Source organism: Eptatretus burgeri, chromosome 9 (assembly GCF_056783735.1).
Source record: "Eptatretus burgeri isolate ZD-2024b chromosome 9, Ebu_testis_v1, whole genome shotgun sequence".
NCBI classification, from domain to species: Eukaryota; Metazoa; Chordata; class Myxini; order Myxiniformes; family Myxinidae; genus Eptatretus; species Eptatretus burgeri.
This window is the reverse complement of record NC_140969.1, coordinates 56,797,990-56,813,747: the sequence shown is the minus strand read 5'-3', so window position 1 is coordinate 56,813,747 and position 15,758 is coordinate 56,797,990. Positions and strand designations below refer to the sequence as shown.

Genomic DNA, 15,758 nt, shown 5'->3' with positions numbered 1-15,758 from the left:
TAAGTGAGACTAATCTGTGCATGTGCAGTCAAGAAAGATTAGACTGCATTTCCTTGAAGAAAAAGCCCAAAGAGAAAGTTATTGCAAAGGCAGCAGTAATAATTATTTGTTATGTGCGTGTAATCTTCCGGACATTGAGGATCCCATTAAAATTTACGACGGTATAGCGGCAACTTATTTAATGTCCCTAAATATTCCCATCTTCTTGTGGGGTTGGCCAGGGAATGGCATTGGCCCAGATCTTTCTGAACCCCCTGGCCATGCCTAACGTTCGACTGGAGATGGCAGAAATTTGCAATTTGGCCAGGGTGCCAATGATAACTCACCGACTCTTCATAAAAGACAATGTGGGATCTTTACTGGATTGAATATGCATTGGTGCATCACCCTGAAGGCTAAACACCAGCGTGACAGTTTATAACTCTTTCGACATTCAAACCAAGGTTGGACACCTCAAAGGCAAGTGTGCCTCCCCATAAGCTATCCTATATCCGTTTGGAAAGCCCCAGTCGCTTGATAATTTCTAATCTGATAAGGCATTATGCCTGGTGTTGGTTTAACGATTGGGGTGGTGGGCTCGGAATCCTAGGGTCCTGAGTTCAAATCCTGTTCATTTGTTGAATTAAGACCATGTGGGGTTAACTCGGCCTGTCATCCTTCCGAGGTCGGCAAAATGAGTGCCAGCATGAATGAGTATCCTGTGTCGTTGTGGCAACCCATCCAGGAGTGTGCCCAATAGTCAAGGAGAGTGCTTAGGCAGCACCAATGCTCTGCACAGAGTATGGTCCCAATGGATGGATGCCTGGATGGATGGATAAGGCATTCACACACATGCATGTGCTATTTTTCATGCTTGCAAAATGTCATTCTTAATCATACATGAACAACATTTTAAGAAGATAGTTTTGATCAACCCTATCACAGGCCTTCTGATTTAATTTTTTTTTAAACACAGCAGGGATATGATCTCTTTTCACAAAGTGTATCACATCTCACAGCAGAAATGTCATTTATTATTGGTCATTCCTTTTTGCTTGTTTTTTTTTTCTTTTTCACAGGCCAAGGCTTGTAGAGGACATGAGACAACGCCAGACATGACTTCAGACAAACACAGTCGCTGAGTTTGGGGGAAATGAAAAAACTTCCCGTGGCACTCTGGGTGGCGATGACACCATCTTTGACATTATTTTTCTCTTTGCACTCAACGGGGCATTTGAGAAAAAGTTTCCTCCCCACTGGATTTGTTCCAACCGATGGCATTTGTACATGAAACAAATAATGCGTATTGTCAAGCAAGGAAACAACACATACCGTTTTTACAGTCTTTCATGTGACTCTGCCAACGTCATAATCGGACAACTGGCCTCCCAGACTCGGAGCAGATCCTCAGTTGTATATGAATAGTTATGGTGCCAAACTTTTGGCAGAACAGTTTTGACCTTCATGCTCATGCTTTGGGTATATGTTTGTCTGGATGGGGGAGGGGAGAAGGGAAAGTAGGAAGTATGACTAAACATGACTGCAATAGACAACAAGATGTTATTCTTATCATAACCTTATCATGAGTGACATTGTCTGTGTGTGCCATGTGCAGCCACCCCTTCCTCCTTTTTCACAAATCCCCCACCCCCTCCACCTCTATCCCAATGGGAAGGTGTATATCACACCTGCTGCATGTTTCCTGCACACTGCCGACGGAAGAACACTCTGTGGTTGAAATGTTGGATCCGAGTCCTGTCATTCTCGCGTTTCTCACTTGTCAATGATGCCTTTGTATCCTGTGAAAAGACATTCATTAGGATTCAAAGAGGCTAAAAAAGCTGTCAAATGGTTGAAGAACATTAGTATTCCATATCCTGCACATTCCGCATGCACTTTCAATCTCGTTTTTGTGATGCGCTTGGCGTGCAATATCATGTGTACGATCAGTCGAACTTGCCGAAAAGGAGTGGGGCATAGCAGAACCACTCTGCAACAGGACTTGGAGATCTGATTGAAAAACATGTTCTGCTGTCCTCAAGGTTCAATTGATGCCCAATTTTCAGTCTGTTGTGTAAAGACTTCATAATGAGCCTGTAGTTATCCTCATGTCCCAAATCCAATGTAACTTATTTTGCGTAGTAGTTTGGCATGCAGAAGGCTTCACGATTCCTCTGTGGATAGTGGACTCTTCAGAGATGGATTAATAGTCATCAAAATCAACATTACCATTGCTTTCATTCCTACCTGCACTCTCCTGTACTTCCTCTCATCTTCAACATGATTGTAGAAACAGTCTTCATAAGCTTCACGTTAATATACCCGAGATGAATGTTGTAACCTTAAGTTTAAAAATGACAGAGACAGAGAGACATTCAAATGGAATTCCACATTTGTGAATCTGCAACTTGGGATTTTGTACCTCATCATCTGCACCTTCATTTGGGACTTCAGGATGTTACTGTCACGAGAGATGTTGTAAATGCTGCCTATTAAAATAAACATACCTCACTAAATGAGAGAAATATCAACCTTGACACAAGAGCAAAACGGTTTCCTCAAAGCTGCACTCGCAGAGGGATTTTTAACACCAAAACCAGGACTGAACAAACATCAACATGTGCACATTGATCCCACAGATATCCCAAGTCAAACAACTGGCATATTGGTTTAGCCCTTGAGGAGGCATTAGTTGGATTAGTATCGACATTTGGCCTGCTTTGAACTGGCAAGGTTGCTATTTTATAATTTGCATTTCCAGTTGCAAACAGCTGTTATCATTAAGTGAGAATGATTGGATACAGCTGCCACCACGGATGAGAGACATGAATGGCATCGACTTAATATAATTATTCCCACTATTATCCGCATGCATTATGTTATGTTCAATCATTAAATTCAAGTGAGAAGACAATGGTGTGTAACAAGTGGTTGGAAGACTTATACCATAAGCTCCCTGATACTGCTGTGATGATGCATCATTGTCCCTCATCACAAAGAATCGCACAGAGATATAAAACATAGGGGCAATACCCCTGGACACTCACCTGATAGTGGCTGGATAAGATAACCAGGCAACCACTGGTAGGCATGGATGACCCACAAAATATACAATGGCGAAGAAAGTAAATACCTATGGATTTTGTTTTAATGCAATGAACAAAGCTTGGTACATCACGGGTGACAAAGGTTGTAGTCAAGTTTCATCGAAATTGTGTGTGTGTGGCTTCAGAAAACAAAGCAAATACTCTTTTAGGGGGGGGGAACCCCCCCCCCCAATGAGAACTCCCGATACCTCAATTTCTTTTTAATGTCGTGACCAAATTTTGGTACATCATGGGTGAAAAAGGTTGTGGTCAAGTTTCATCGGAATTGCATGTGTAGTTCATGAGAAGAGAGCAAATGCATATTTTGGGGGGAAACCCTCCTCTCCCCAAAGACCCTTCCCGACCCCAATTTTTTTTAATTTTGTGAACAAACTTTAGTACATCATGGGTGGTAAAGATGGTGGTTAAGATTCATCGGAATTGTGTGTGTAGTTTTGGAGAAGAAAGCAAATACGTATTTTGGGGACAACCCTCCTTAAAGCCAGATTTTTCGATTGTCATGAACAAACTTTTATTATGCCGTAGGTGATGAAGGTTGTCCTGAATCTTCAGAACCCGTTTCTGTTTTTTTTTTAAAATGCCATCACAGGTCAGGTCAGGCCAGAACAGATCTGTGACTTGCTTCAGGTATCATATAAACCTGTACAAATCTGTTCCATGGTCAAGTTGGCGGCGACTAAACCGTCTCCCCCACCAGGTTTTCTGGTGTGGAGGGTGTTTGTACATGGACACCCAGCAGGATTAAAAACTAAGCCTGTCAAAGGGTGGAGGAGCTCCTTGTGAGCCAATGGCCATCCATATCTAGTGCCCAACTGTGTCTGCGAACGTCGTCCTGCAGTTGGGTTACTTCTTATTCGGAGGTTGGTGGCAGGATTTGCACCCCGGCCATCGTAAAACCCTTCATTTTGCAAAACGTTCTCCAAGCTTGAAAAAATCTGAAAACCTACTCCGTGGGAGTACCTCATGTGCAGCTTCCCTTTGCAGGGCAGCTCGCCAGATGATGGGATTGGGGCAAAGCCTTCGGGACCCCCAATCTTTCAGGGTAGGAAGGAAAGCACGGGATAACATTCCCAGGTCAGATTGCTGAAGAGTGTAACGGAGGGGTGGTGAGGTGTCCTCCACCAGACGGCGGTCTCCTTGGGTTAACCTGAGGCAGAGTTTCCGAACAGGCTGAGTGGAGATTTGGGGGGTCTGGGTGCTTTGGGAGGTCCTGAAGAGTTGTGGAGTGCCTTCAAGACCACCATTCTTGATGTTGCCGGTGGATGTCTTGTAACTCACCGGAGGGCAAAGAAGAATTTTGTCTCTCAAGCAACACTGGATACCATTGACCAGAGTCGCAGGGCCAGGCTGAATGGCAGAGCTGAGCTGTTCAGGGAGCTGAGGCATAAAACTGTACGTGCGCTAAGGTTGGACAAGGTGGCCTATGTGCGAAGAATCTGTGAGGGGGTAGAGCATCACCTATGGTCAAGTGATTCTCGTCCTTCTTACAGGGGAATTCGCACATTGCGTTCATCCAAGCCCATCCCTCGGTGTACTGCATTGAGAGCAGAGGGTGGTAGGCTCTTGACAGAGGAGTCTGAAGTGAAGGCCCGCTGGGCCGGTTACTTTGAGCGGTTGTACCAGGCTGATCCACCAGCTGTCGAGTTGGACGTCAGGGGTGTTACAATCCTTGATGCTGACCCTCCAATCAACTGTGGTCCACCTTCGCTTGTGGAAACACAGGCTATAGTGAACCGGTTGAAATGGGGTAAAACTCCCGGGATCTGTGGCATCCATGCCGAACTTCTGAAGGCTGGTGGAAATGCTGCACTCGTATCTCTGCATGCAGTTCTGTGCTCTGCCTTGAACACAGGCATCATTCCAACTGACTGGAAGAGGGGCCTTGTTGTCCCTCTCTGGAAAGGGAAGGGTGATCGACAAGACTGCAACAACTACCAAGGGGTGACACTGCTCTCAGTGCCGGGCAAGGTCTTTGCTCGGATAATTTTGATAGGGTTCACCACCATCTGCTTGAGCAACAGTGTCCATAGCAGTCAGGCTTTACACCAAAGAGGTCAACAATTGACCGTATCTTTGTTCTTGGGGGTCCTCACCGAACACAGACTAGAGTTTCGGCTGGGGCTGCTTGCAGCCTATGTTGATTTCTGTAAATTGTTCAATTCAGTGAATCGGGATGCCCTCTGGAAGATTCTTGGCCTTCATGGGGTGCCACGAAAACTGATCGATCTGATGCCTGAACTATACTCTCGTCCTGAGAGTGCTGTGATATGTGGTGGTACCATCTCTGACTTATTTCCAGTTGTTACTGGAGTTCGTCAGAGGTGTGTACTGGCCCCCACACTTTTCAGCCCTTGTATGGACTGGATTCTAGGGAGGATGTTGGAGAGATTAAGCTGCGGTGCATCATTTGGGAATGTCAAGATCTCTGACCTTGATTTCGCAGATGATGCAGTCATCTTTGCGGAGACTTTAGATATCCTGTTGGGAGTCCTCGAGGTGCTGAATGAGGAGTTTGAGCTGCTGGGATTTCGGGTTTTCTGGGTCAAAACTAAGATCCAGGCTTTCAATGACATCTTGGATGCTGCTGTCCTGTCTGTACATGTATGTGGCAAGGATGTTGAGGTCATGGAGGGAGTCACTTACCCTGGCAGTGATATTCATGTCTCTGCTGGTTATGAGCCATAGGTCAACAGACATCTGGGTCTGGCCGAGGGAGTCATGCATTCACTGGATCATGGGGTGTTGCACTGCTGGTACCTGTGCAGGGCAACGAAAGTCTGAGTCTTCAGGTCCTTGGTGTTTTCAGTTTTGCCCTATGGATGTGAGACTTGGACTCTGACCAAGGATCTGAGATGGAGACTTAATTCCTTGGTACCAGGTCTTTTCGGAGAATCCTTGGCGATCGCTGTTCAGACTTTGTGTCCAACGAGCGGTTGCTGAGAGAGACTCAAATGAGATTTGTTACCTGCATTGTCCATGAGCATCAGCTGCGGCTGTACGGACATGTAGCTCGTTTTTCCTCTGGCGCATGCTCCCATACCTGACCTGACCTGACCTGACCTGACCTGAACAGCTGTCTTGAAGACCTGGAAGGAGGAATGGGATTGAAGAGATTGAGGAAGTTGTTTCCACAGGTCGGAAGAAAAAGAGGAACAAATAAGTGCAAGAGAGCTGGATTCTGGTTTTTGGGAGTTTCACCAGAAGGGGGTTGATGGTGCGCCATGTGTGTCCGGTAGAAATCTTGGGGGGTTGGGGAGGTGGGGACAAAGCACGGAAAGAACAGAGGGTGCAAGACCAGAAAGGAAGTGCTAGAAGACAGAGAGACCACCAGACCTGTCTGTGATGGGAAAGTGAAAGGCCCATAGACTCGGCCTCATCGTGGGGGATTTCGATGATCTTGAAGGCCTTGGTTTCCATGGCATTAAGCTGAGCAAGGTGTGAGGCAGGGGCACCTGCCTATAATTCAAACAACTTTAGCATCATAACAAAAACTCTTACACCTGAACAAACTGAAAAAGGCGCAAGCATTGGAGTGGATTATCTGACTTTAGGCCTCACACAACACTGCTAGGCTGAATATAAACTAAAGCAAGCCAAATATTGGCAGAAACTAGGTCATTCACGATTCAAAAATAATACACAAACAATTAACCTGATCAAACCAAAAATAATGAAAAAAATGACGAAACAGTTCAAGAAAATAAGAAGAGAGCAATGCAAGGTCATGTTGGGTCCTGTGAAAAAGAATAGGTAAAAGTAAAGACAAAGAAGGACATGTGGCTTTAGAGAAAAAAGAGAAGGCAAAAGATAGCATATTCTTGCATGGCATGTTGGTCTGGTCTGCGATTTTCGTAACATATTGGTCTGGCATACTTTAAAAGAAGTGTTGGCAGCATGACAACAAAGCCTGGTGTTGGCGCAGTGGTTAGGACAGCGGCTTGGGATCCAAAAGGTCCTGAGTTCAAGCCCCGTTGGGCCACTGAATTAATACACCAGGGGGTTGACTCAGCCTGTCATCCTTCTGAGGTCGGCGAAATGAGTACCAGTGTACTGGGCCGGTGTATACCCCGGTTAAAATAGGTGTACCCGATCCCTGTGTCGTAAGAGGTGACCAGGGTTGCGTCAGGAAGGGCATCCGGCGTAAAACATGTGCCAAATCACTATGCGGATCATAAGGATGATCCGCTGTGGCGACCCCTAACGGGAGCAGCCGAAAGAAGAAGAAGATGAGGAGTTGGCAGCTTGACAACACAGATACGCGTGCGCGCCCGCGTGCGCACACACACACACACGATAAAACAAAATGTGCATAACATATACAAAATATTGTTCTATCAGTATCCTGCAATAAACATCATGTAGGATCAGTGGCTTTTTCGAGTGCATTTTTCAATGAGTTTCCCACTTGCAAGCGAATGGTAAATGTCACCTTTCATTTTGATTGTAACAGCTGCAGGATTATTTCCCCGCAACGTGAAAGGCCATTTGTAATGGTCAAGATAATTGACTGCATAACAAGCTGAGCAAATTTTGCACTCCCCATGTTTTATGCTTCGCTTTTTACACAACACCAACACAACAGGCATGGATTTGTGGCTTTTAAACGATGATTTTCCAAAATAGCAATCACACACATAAAACAATCCTGGAAGCAGGATAGTAAAAGAGATAAGTCAGTGGACAGCAATCGAGTGTAAACGCATAATTTTAAACAACTGGAAATGTACGCTCAGTATTTTCTGTGCTTATGATGAACACTTACGAAAATGTTGAAAACTGCAGAATGTATTGAATTTTGATGAAGAGGTAACATTTCAGCCGAATCACAGAGTATGAGCTTGTCTTGTCACATGCTATAATTATTGGAAGTGTCCTTTAGGTTTCTTGCCCCCGAGTGATCTTTGTTTTTTTTGAGAAATTCCTCATGATCTATGAAAATGTACTTTTATTTGTTATTTGTGCTACCTTGATGCAACTCCCCTCGTATTTATAACCCCCAAGTTTAAAAAAATATATATTATATCCGAGGATATACAGTCTTGCAATTGATTACGAAAACAAGTCTAGTATATGCACAAATAATGCGTAATTTCAACTGAAAGATGTATGTATATAATACATACACAACACATTTTCCAGAAAATATACAACAATTAACTGAACATACATTTAATTATCATCTTTGTATTGTGAGCTCTTTGCTTCATTTGGAGCATATACAGTCACCTGATTTTCATGCTGGCATTCAATTTATCAATGTTTGACAGTTGTATGTTCTAAATATCCTGTAGCACTTTCCACAAATCATCTGAAGTGTTTGTTTGCCATTTGACTTTCTCAGTATCTATATGATAGCTAAAAGCCTCAACGGTGTTCCTATCAGGACTTTTTGCATGCCAAGGCATCTTTGTGAGTGTTCCATCAGATTATTTACCTTCAGATCGTTTTTCAAAACATTGGCTGTATGTGCTTGGTATCATTATTGTGTTGGAAGATGAAGCCCTGTCCAATAATCTGTGTTCCTGAGTGAATAAAATGATGAATATGAACCTGCCTGTACCTGTTGACACTTAGTGTAGTTTCGATTTTATATATCTGATACCTTCAGCTGAGATGCAGCCCCACATTCGTATTGATCCACCTCCATGCTTCACTGTAGTTGCTGTGCACTGACTGTTGTATTGCTTCCCAGTCTGCCTTCAAATAAACTGTCAATGAGTATTGCCAAGTACTTCAAACTTGGACTTGTATGTAAAGAATACCTTCTTCCTGGTTTGGTCATCATACTGTTTCATTTTTGTTGCTCATTTCAGCCTTTCTGTTGGGTTGCCAATCCTCAGCAAAGATTTTCAGGCAGCTACACATTCATTGAGACTACTTTGTGCTAATGTGCATCTTAAGATTCCTGAATAAACTTTTATACCTATACTTACAGTGAGGTTATTTGCAAGATCTCTCCTGGATCATGATTTATCACGTAGTAAACATACCCTGAGGTACTTAGGATAACTTTTGGAGAGTTTGGGCTTTCTTCCTCCATAGCTTCCATTCTCAACAGTTCCAGTTTCACATAGCCTCCTCAAAGTTTTGTGTACACTCCTGCTGAAACGTGGGTGGGCTGCAATCTACAACTTGGAGAAGCCTTCGCCAGCTAAGATTTTGATTCATATCTGCTTGTCATGTGATATTTCCTTCCCTGGAGACATAGTATTCACCACCCACCCATTCACCAAACTACTTAATTATCACTGCTTATACTTTTGGAGTCCTTTTCCAGGTTTGGCACTTCCTGATTGCTTGCATGACATCCAGTCACAGTGTACAATATCAACACATGACTCTACTATGAATCATTTCATTTTTACAAATGAGATGTGATTCTATTATTTGCATTTTATACCCAGTTTTTCTTGTTTTCATAATCATTTTCAATGTTGCACATAAATAAACATGTATTATATATGTACACAAAATCACTCTCCTTAAACTTATTCTCAACTTGAAGATAGTTCATGTGAATAAGGTCAAACAATCTGCCATTGATTGTTGCCAAACAGTTCAAACTTGGACCCACTGGTAAAGAGCACCTTCTTCCAGTTTTGGTCATCACACTGTTGCATTTCTGCTGCCAATATCAGCCAAATAGGTAATACAGAATAAGTAACATTGTGCGTCACCTATTTTCTGACCCTCAGAAAAACCGCGCGAGGCCTGCTTCAGTCCTGGTCACGTGGCTAATGGTTCCCGGCTCGGCTCTGACCTCAAGCTCGGCTCGACAGTGACATACTCGTGCCAGTCTGGCTACATACTACAGGGCTATTCGACCATGGTCTGTGTCTTTGGAGACAGTGACCGTCCCTCCTGGAACCGACCTCTGCCAACTTGTGTAGGTAAGGATCTGCTTGCAGAGAGCCTTCTGATCATTGTCCTTCCACAATCTGGGCTGATTTCACCACATTATAACAATATCTGGAGTGGTGGAGAGCAGTTATAATTGAATATTAATGCCTGGAGCATATCTCACATGTTGCAGAAACATGCACACACCAGATGCACAACCACCTGCAGTTGACTTCATTCCAAAGGGGCTTGGGGTTGGCTAATAATGGGTTTTTTGTTGTGCGATGAGTCTGCCATGCTTTTTTGTCCAATTTATATTTGCTGACACATTATTATCTTGAAAATAATGCAACAGGAAAGATGTACAATGTTGGAGAATTTCCCCATTTACATCTCCTTGCTCCAAGTTTCTCCAATGAGAGAAAATGTCGTAACATTGTTAAATTATCATAATTACAGTTTAAATATGGAAATTGTTTGGTGTTGAGACCTTAACGAAACACTGCAGTGAAGTTTTTATTGGAGTAGAGTGTTGGTGATACAGTATGTATGTGTATATATATATATATATATATATATATGTATATGTATATGTATATGTATATGTATATATATGTATATGTATATGTATATGTATATGTATATGTATATGTATATGTATATGTATATGTATATGTATATGTATATGTATATGTATATGTATATGTATATGTATATGTATATGTATATGTATATGTATATGTATATATATATATATATATATATATATATATATATATATATATATATATATATATATATATATATATATATATATATATATATATATATATATATATATATATATATATATATATATATATATATATATATATATATATATTTATATATTTATATATAAGCCTGGTGTTGGCGCAGTGGTAAGGGCAGTGGCTTGGGACCCAAGAGGTCCTGAGTTCAAGCCCCGTTGGGACACTGAATTAATATATGTATGTATATGTATATATATATATATATATATATATATATATATATATATATATATATATATATATATATATATATATATATGTGTATATATATAATGTGTATATATATATATATATATATATAATGTGTATATATATAAATATATATATATATATAAATATATATAAACCAAGTCGAAAACACCAGGGGGTTGACTCAGCCTGCCATCCTTCCGAGGTCGGCGAAATGAGCACCAGTTGTACTGGGCCCGGTGTATGCCCCGGTTAGAATAGGTGTACCATATCCCCGTGTGTCGTAAGAGGCGACCAGGGTTGCGTCAGGAAGGGCATCCGGCGTAAAAACCTATGCCAAATCATTATGCGGACAACAAAACGAATTTCCATACCGGATCGGTCGAGGCCCGGGTTACCAACGACCGCCACCGGTACCGGTGGTCAGCAGGGTACCAGTGGAAATTGTGCGACTGCTGGGCGAAGGAGGAGAAGGAGACGGGGAAGGCGAGTCCGGAGGCAGTGGGAGAGGGGGAAGGGTAGAAGTGTGGAGGTGAGAGTTGGAACTCTGAATGTTGGGACGATGACTGGCAAAGGGCGAGAGTTGGCTGATATGATGGAGAGAAGAAAGGTGGACATACTGTGTGTACAAGAGACCAAGTGGATGGGGAGTAAGGCGAGGAGCATTGGAGGTGGTTTCAAACTGTTCTACCATGGTGTGGATGGGAGGAGAAATGGTGTCGGGGTAATCCTGAAGGAAGATTATGTCAAGAGGGTATTGGAGGTGAAGAGGGTGTCTGACCGAGTGATGAGTGTGAAGTTGGAAATTGAAGGGGTGATGATGAATGTCATCTGTGCATATGCCCCACATATGGGGTGTGAGATGGAATATAAAGAAGATTTCTGGAGTGAGTTAGATGAAGTGGTGGAGAGTGTATCCAAGGATGAAAGAGTGGTGATTGGAGCAGATTTCAATGGACATGTTGGGGAAGGGAATAAAGAGGATGAGGAGGTTATGGGGAGGTACGGTCTCAACAAGAGAAATGTGGAAGGGCAAATGGTGGTAGAGTTTGCAAAAAGAATGGAAATGGCAGTGGTAAACACGTATTTCAAGAAGAAGGAGGAACACAGGGTGACATACAAGAGTGGAGGAAAGTGCACACAGGTGGATTACATCTTAAGTAGGAGATGCAACCTGAAAGAGATTAGTGACTGTAAGGTTGTGGCAGGGGAGAGTGTAGCTCGACAGCATCGATTGGTGGTCTGTAGGATGACTTTAGAGGTGAGGTTGAGGAAGAGAGTGAGGGCTGAACCAAGGACCAGATGGTGGAAGCTGAAGGAGGAAGACTGTTGCGTGAAATTTAGGGAGAAGGTGAGACAGGCGTTGGATGGTGGTAAAGATGGGTGGGATGATTGGGCAATGACAGCAGAAGTTGTGAGGGAGATAGCTAGGAAGGTACTTGGTGTGACATCTGGACAGAGGAAGGAAGATAAGGAGACTTGGTGGTGGAATGAGGAATTACAGGAAAGTATAAGGAAGAAGGGGTTGGCGAAAAAGAAGTGGGATAGTCAGAGAGATGAAGAAAGTCGGCAGGAGTACAAGGAGTGGCGTCGAAAAGCAAAAAGAGAGGTGGCTAAGGCCAAGGAAAAGGCATATGACGAGCTGTATGAGAAGTTGGATACAAAAGAAGGAGAAAAGGATTTATACCGATTGGCAAGACAGAGGGACCGAGCTGGGAAGGATGTGCTGCAGGTTAGGGTGATAAAGGACGCAAATGGGAATGTGCTGACGAGCGAGGAGAGTGTGTTGAGAAGGTGGATGGAGTACTTTGAGGAGCTGATGAATGAAGAAAATGAGAGAGAGAGAAGGTTGGAAGAGGTGGAGATAGTGAATCTGGAAGTGGGGTGGATCAGTAAGGATGAAGTGAGGACTGCTATGAAGAAGATGAAAAGTGGAAAGGCGGTTGGCCCAGATGGTATACCAGTGGAGGCATGGAAGTGCTTAGGAGAGATGGCAGTGGGCTTGTTAACCAGATTGTTTAATAAAGTCTTGGAAAGTGAGAGGATGCCGGAGGAGTGGAGATTAAGTGTGCTGGTTCCGATTTTCAAGAATAAGGGTGATGTGCAGAGCTGTGGAAATTACAGAGGGATAAAGTTGTTAAGCCCCACCATGAAGTTGTGGGAAAGAGTAGTGGAAGCTCGGTTGAGAGGAGAGGTGATGATCTGTGAGCAGCAATATGGGTTTATGCCAGGAAAGAGCACCACTGATGCGATGTTTGCTTTGAGAATGTTGATGGAGAAGTATAGGGAAGGCCAGAAAGAGTTACATTGTGTGTTTGTGGATTTAGAGAAAGCTTATGATAGGGTGCCAAGAGAGGAGTTGTGGTATTGTATGAGGAAGTCGGGAGTGTTGGAGAAGTATGTGAGGATCGTGCAGGATATGTATGAGGACAGTGTGACAACGGTGAGGTGTGCGGTAGGAATGACGGACCGGTTTAAGGTTAAAGTGGGATTGCACCAAGGATCGACTCTGAGCCCTTTCCTGTTTGCAATGGTGATGGACAGGTTGACGGACGAGATCAGACTGGAGTCTCCATGGACCATGATGTTCGCGGATGACATCATGATCTGTAGGGAGAGTAGGGAGCAGGCTGAATCGAGCCTTGAGAGGTGGAGGTACGCACTGGAGAGAAGGGGAATGTTAGTCAGTAGGAGTAAGACGGAGTACATGTGCGTAAATGAGAGGGAGGGTGGTGGTATGGTGCAGTTGCAAGGAGTTGAGGTGGGGAAGGTGGATTGGTTTAAATACTTGGGATCAACTGTCCAAAGTAACGGAGAGTGTGGGAGAGAAGTGAAAGAGAGTGCAGGCAGGATGGAGTGGGTGGAGAAGAGTTGCAGGAGTGATTTGTGACAGAAGGGTAGCTGCAAGAGTGAAGGGGAAAGTATACAAGACGGTAGTGAGACCAGCTATGTTGTATGGTTTGGAGGCGGTGGCGCTAACAAAAAGACAGGAAGCAGAGCTGGAGGTGGCAGAGTTAAAGATGCTGCGATTCTCGTTGGGAGTGACGAGGATGGATAGGATAAGAAATGAGTGTATTAGAGGGACAGCGCAGGTAGGACGGTTTGGAAACAAAGTGAGAGAGGCGAGATTGAGATGGTTTGGACATGTGCACAGGAGGGAAACAGAGTATATCGGGAGAAGGATGTTGAAGATGGAGCCGCCAGGCAGGAGGAGAAGAGGAAGGCCAAAGAAGAGGTTCATGGATGCGGTGAGGGCGGACATGCGGGTGGTTGGAGTGTCAATGGAAGATGTGGAGGATAGAGCGAAATGGAGACAGTTGGTCCGCTGTGGCGACCCCTAACGGGAGCAAGCCGAAAGAGGAAGAAGATATATATATATATGTATGTATATATATATATATATATGTATATATATATATATATATATATATATATATATATATGTATGTTTGTATACATGGATATATATGTATATATATATATATATATATGTATATATATATATATATATATATATATATATATATATATATATATATATATATATATATATGTATATATATATATATATGTATATATATATATATATATATATATATATATATATATATATATATATGTATATATATATATATATATATATATATATATATGTATATATATGTATATATATATATATATATATATATATATATATATATATGTATATATATATATATATATATATATATATATATATATATATATATATATATATATATATATATATATATATATATATATATATATTTGTATATATATATTTGTATATATATATTTGTATATATATATATATATATATATATATATATATATATATATATATATATATATATATATATATATATATATATATATATATATATATATATATACAGTGGGACCCGCTTAATAGAATCACGGTTAATAGAATCACCCGTATTATAGAATCAAAATCGTTGAGACCGATTCCATTGTATCTAAATGTACACAATTTTTCCCGTTTATTAGAATCAAAAACCCGCTTAATAGAATCAGCTGCTGGCCATCCACTTCGACAGTTCAGCACCTACTGGCCGCACAGTTCCAACTTTTGCCACCAGGCGGCTGACGTCATGCTAAAAATAACGCTATGCCACTACAGTGATTTTGGTAGTCATTGTACAGATAGGCAGACGGCTGACAGCTGCAGTCTAAGCACTAGGCGTGTCGTCATTTCCACGATGGACAGAAAACGAAAGCGGACGGATCGTTCAAACATTGATAAAGCACAAATCCTGAGGGACTATGATGCTTTGCCCAGAATGAGCCAACGAGAAGCTGCAGACAAGTTGGAAATTAACCAGCCGATCCTATGCAAGATTCTGAAAGATCGAGAGGCCATTCTGAAAGGTCAAGTGGATTCGTCTTCTTCTCAGAAACGCAAGCGAAGCGGCAACGCACCCAATGTCGAATCAGCAATGGTCAAGTGGATTCAAACGTCTAGAGAAAAGGAAGCACCGCTCTCTGGACCTCTGATGCGGGAGAAAGCGGCTCAGTTCGCGGAAAAGTTCAACAACAAGAAGTTCAGTGCGACAAACGGCTGGATTGACCGGTTCAAGAAAAGACATGGAATCGTCCACAAGAAACTTCACGGAGAGGCAGCGGCGGCTGACGTAGGAGGGAAACAACAATGGCTGGACCACGTGTTTCCGGATCTCGTAGAAGGCTTCACGGCTGAAGAGATCTGGAATGCTGACGAAACCGGGTTGTATTTTCGGGCCTTACCAGACGGAACGTTCCTCTTCAAGGGAGATCAGCACTGCGGTGGGAA

At 42.5% G+C, this 15,758-nt stretch overlaps 1 protein-coding gene across 38 annotated transcripts in view; it reads left to right on the top strand.

The window, feature by feature from the left end:
- The window catches only part of LOC147020161 (CUB and sushi domain-containing protein 3-like), a 1,491,173-nt gene that overhangs the window by 1,162,410 nt on the left and 313,005 nt on the right, over window positions 1-15,758 (top strand). For all 38 annotated transcript variants that reach the window (XR_015061662.1, XM_085895237.1, XM_085895221.1 and 35 more), the window contains one exon: window positions 9,782-9,976. Coding sequence is in view for 37 of the 38 variants with exons in the window: in XM_085895237.1 (XP_085751363.1) it covers window positions 9,782-9,976 (195 nt within the window). In the remaining variant the exon portion in view is untranslated. The remainder of the gene's footprint in view (window positions 1-9,781; window positions 9,977-15,758) is intronic.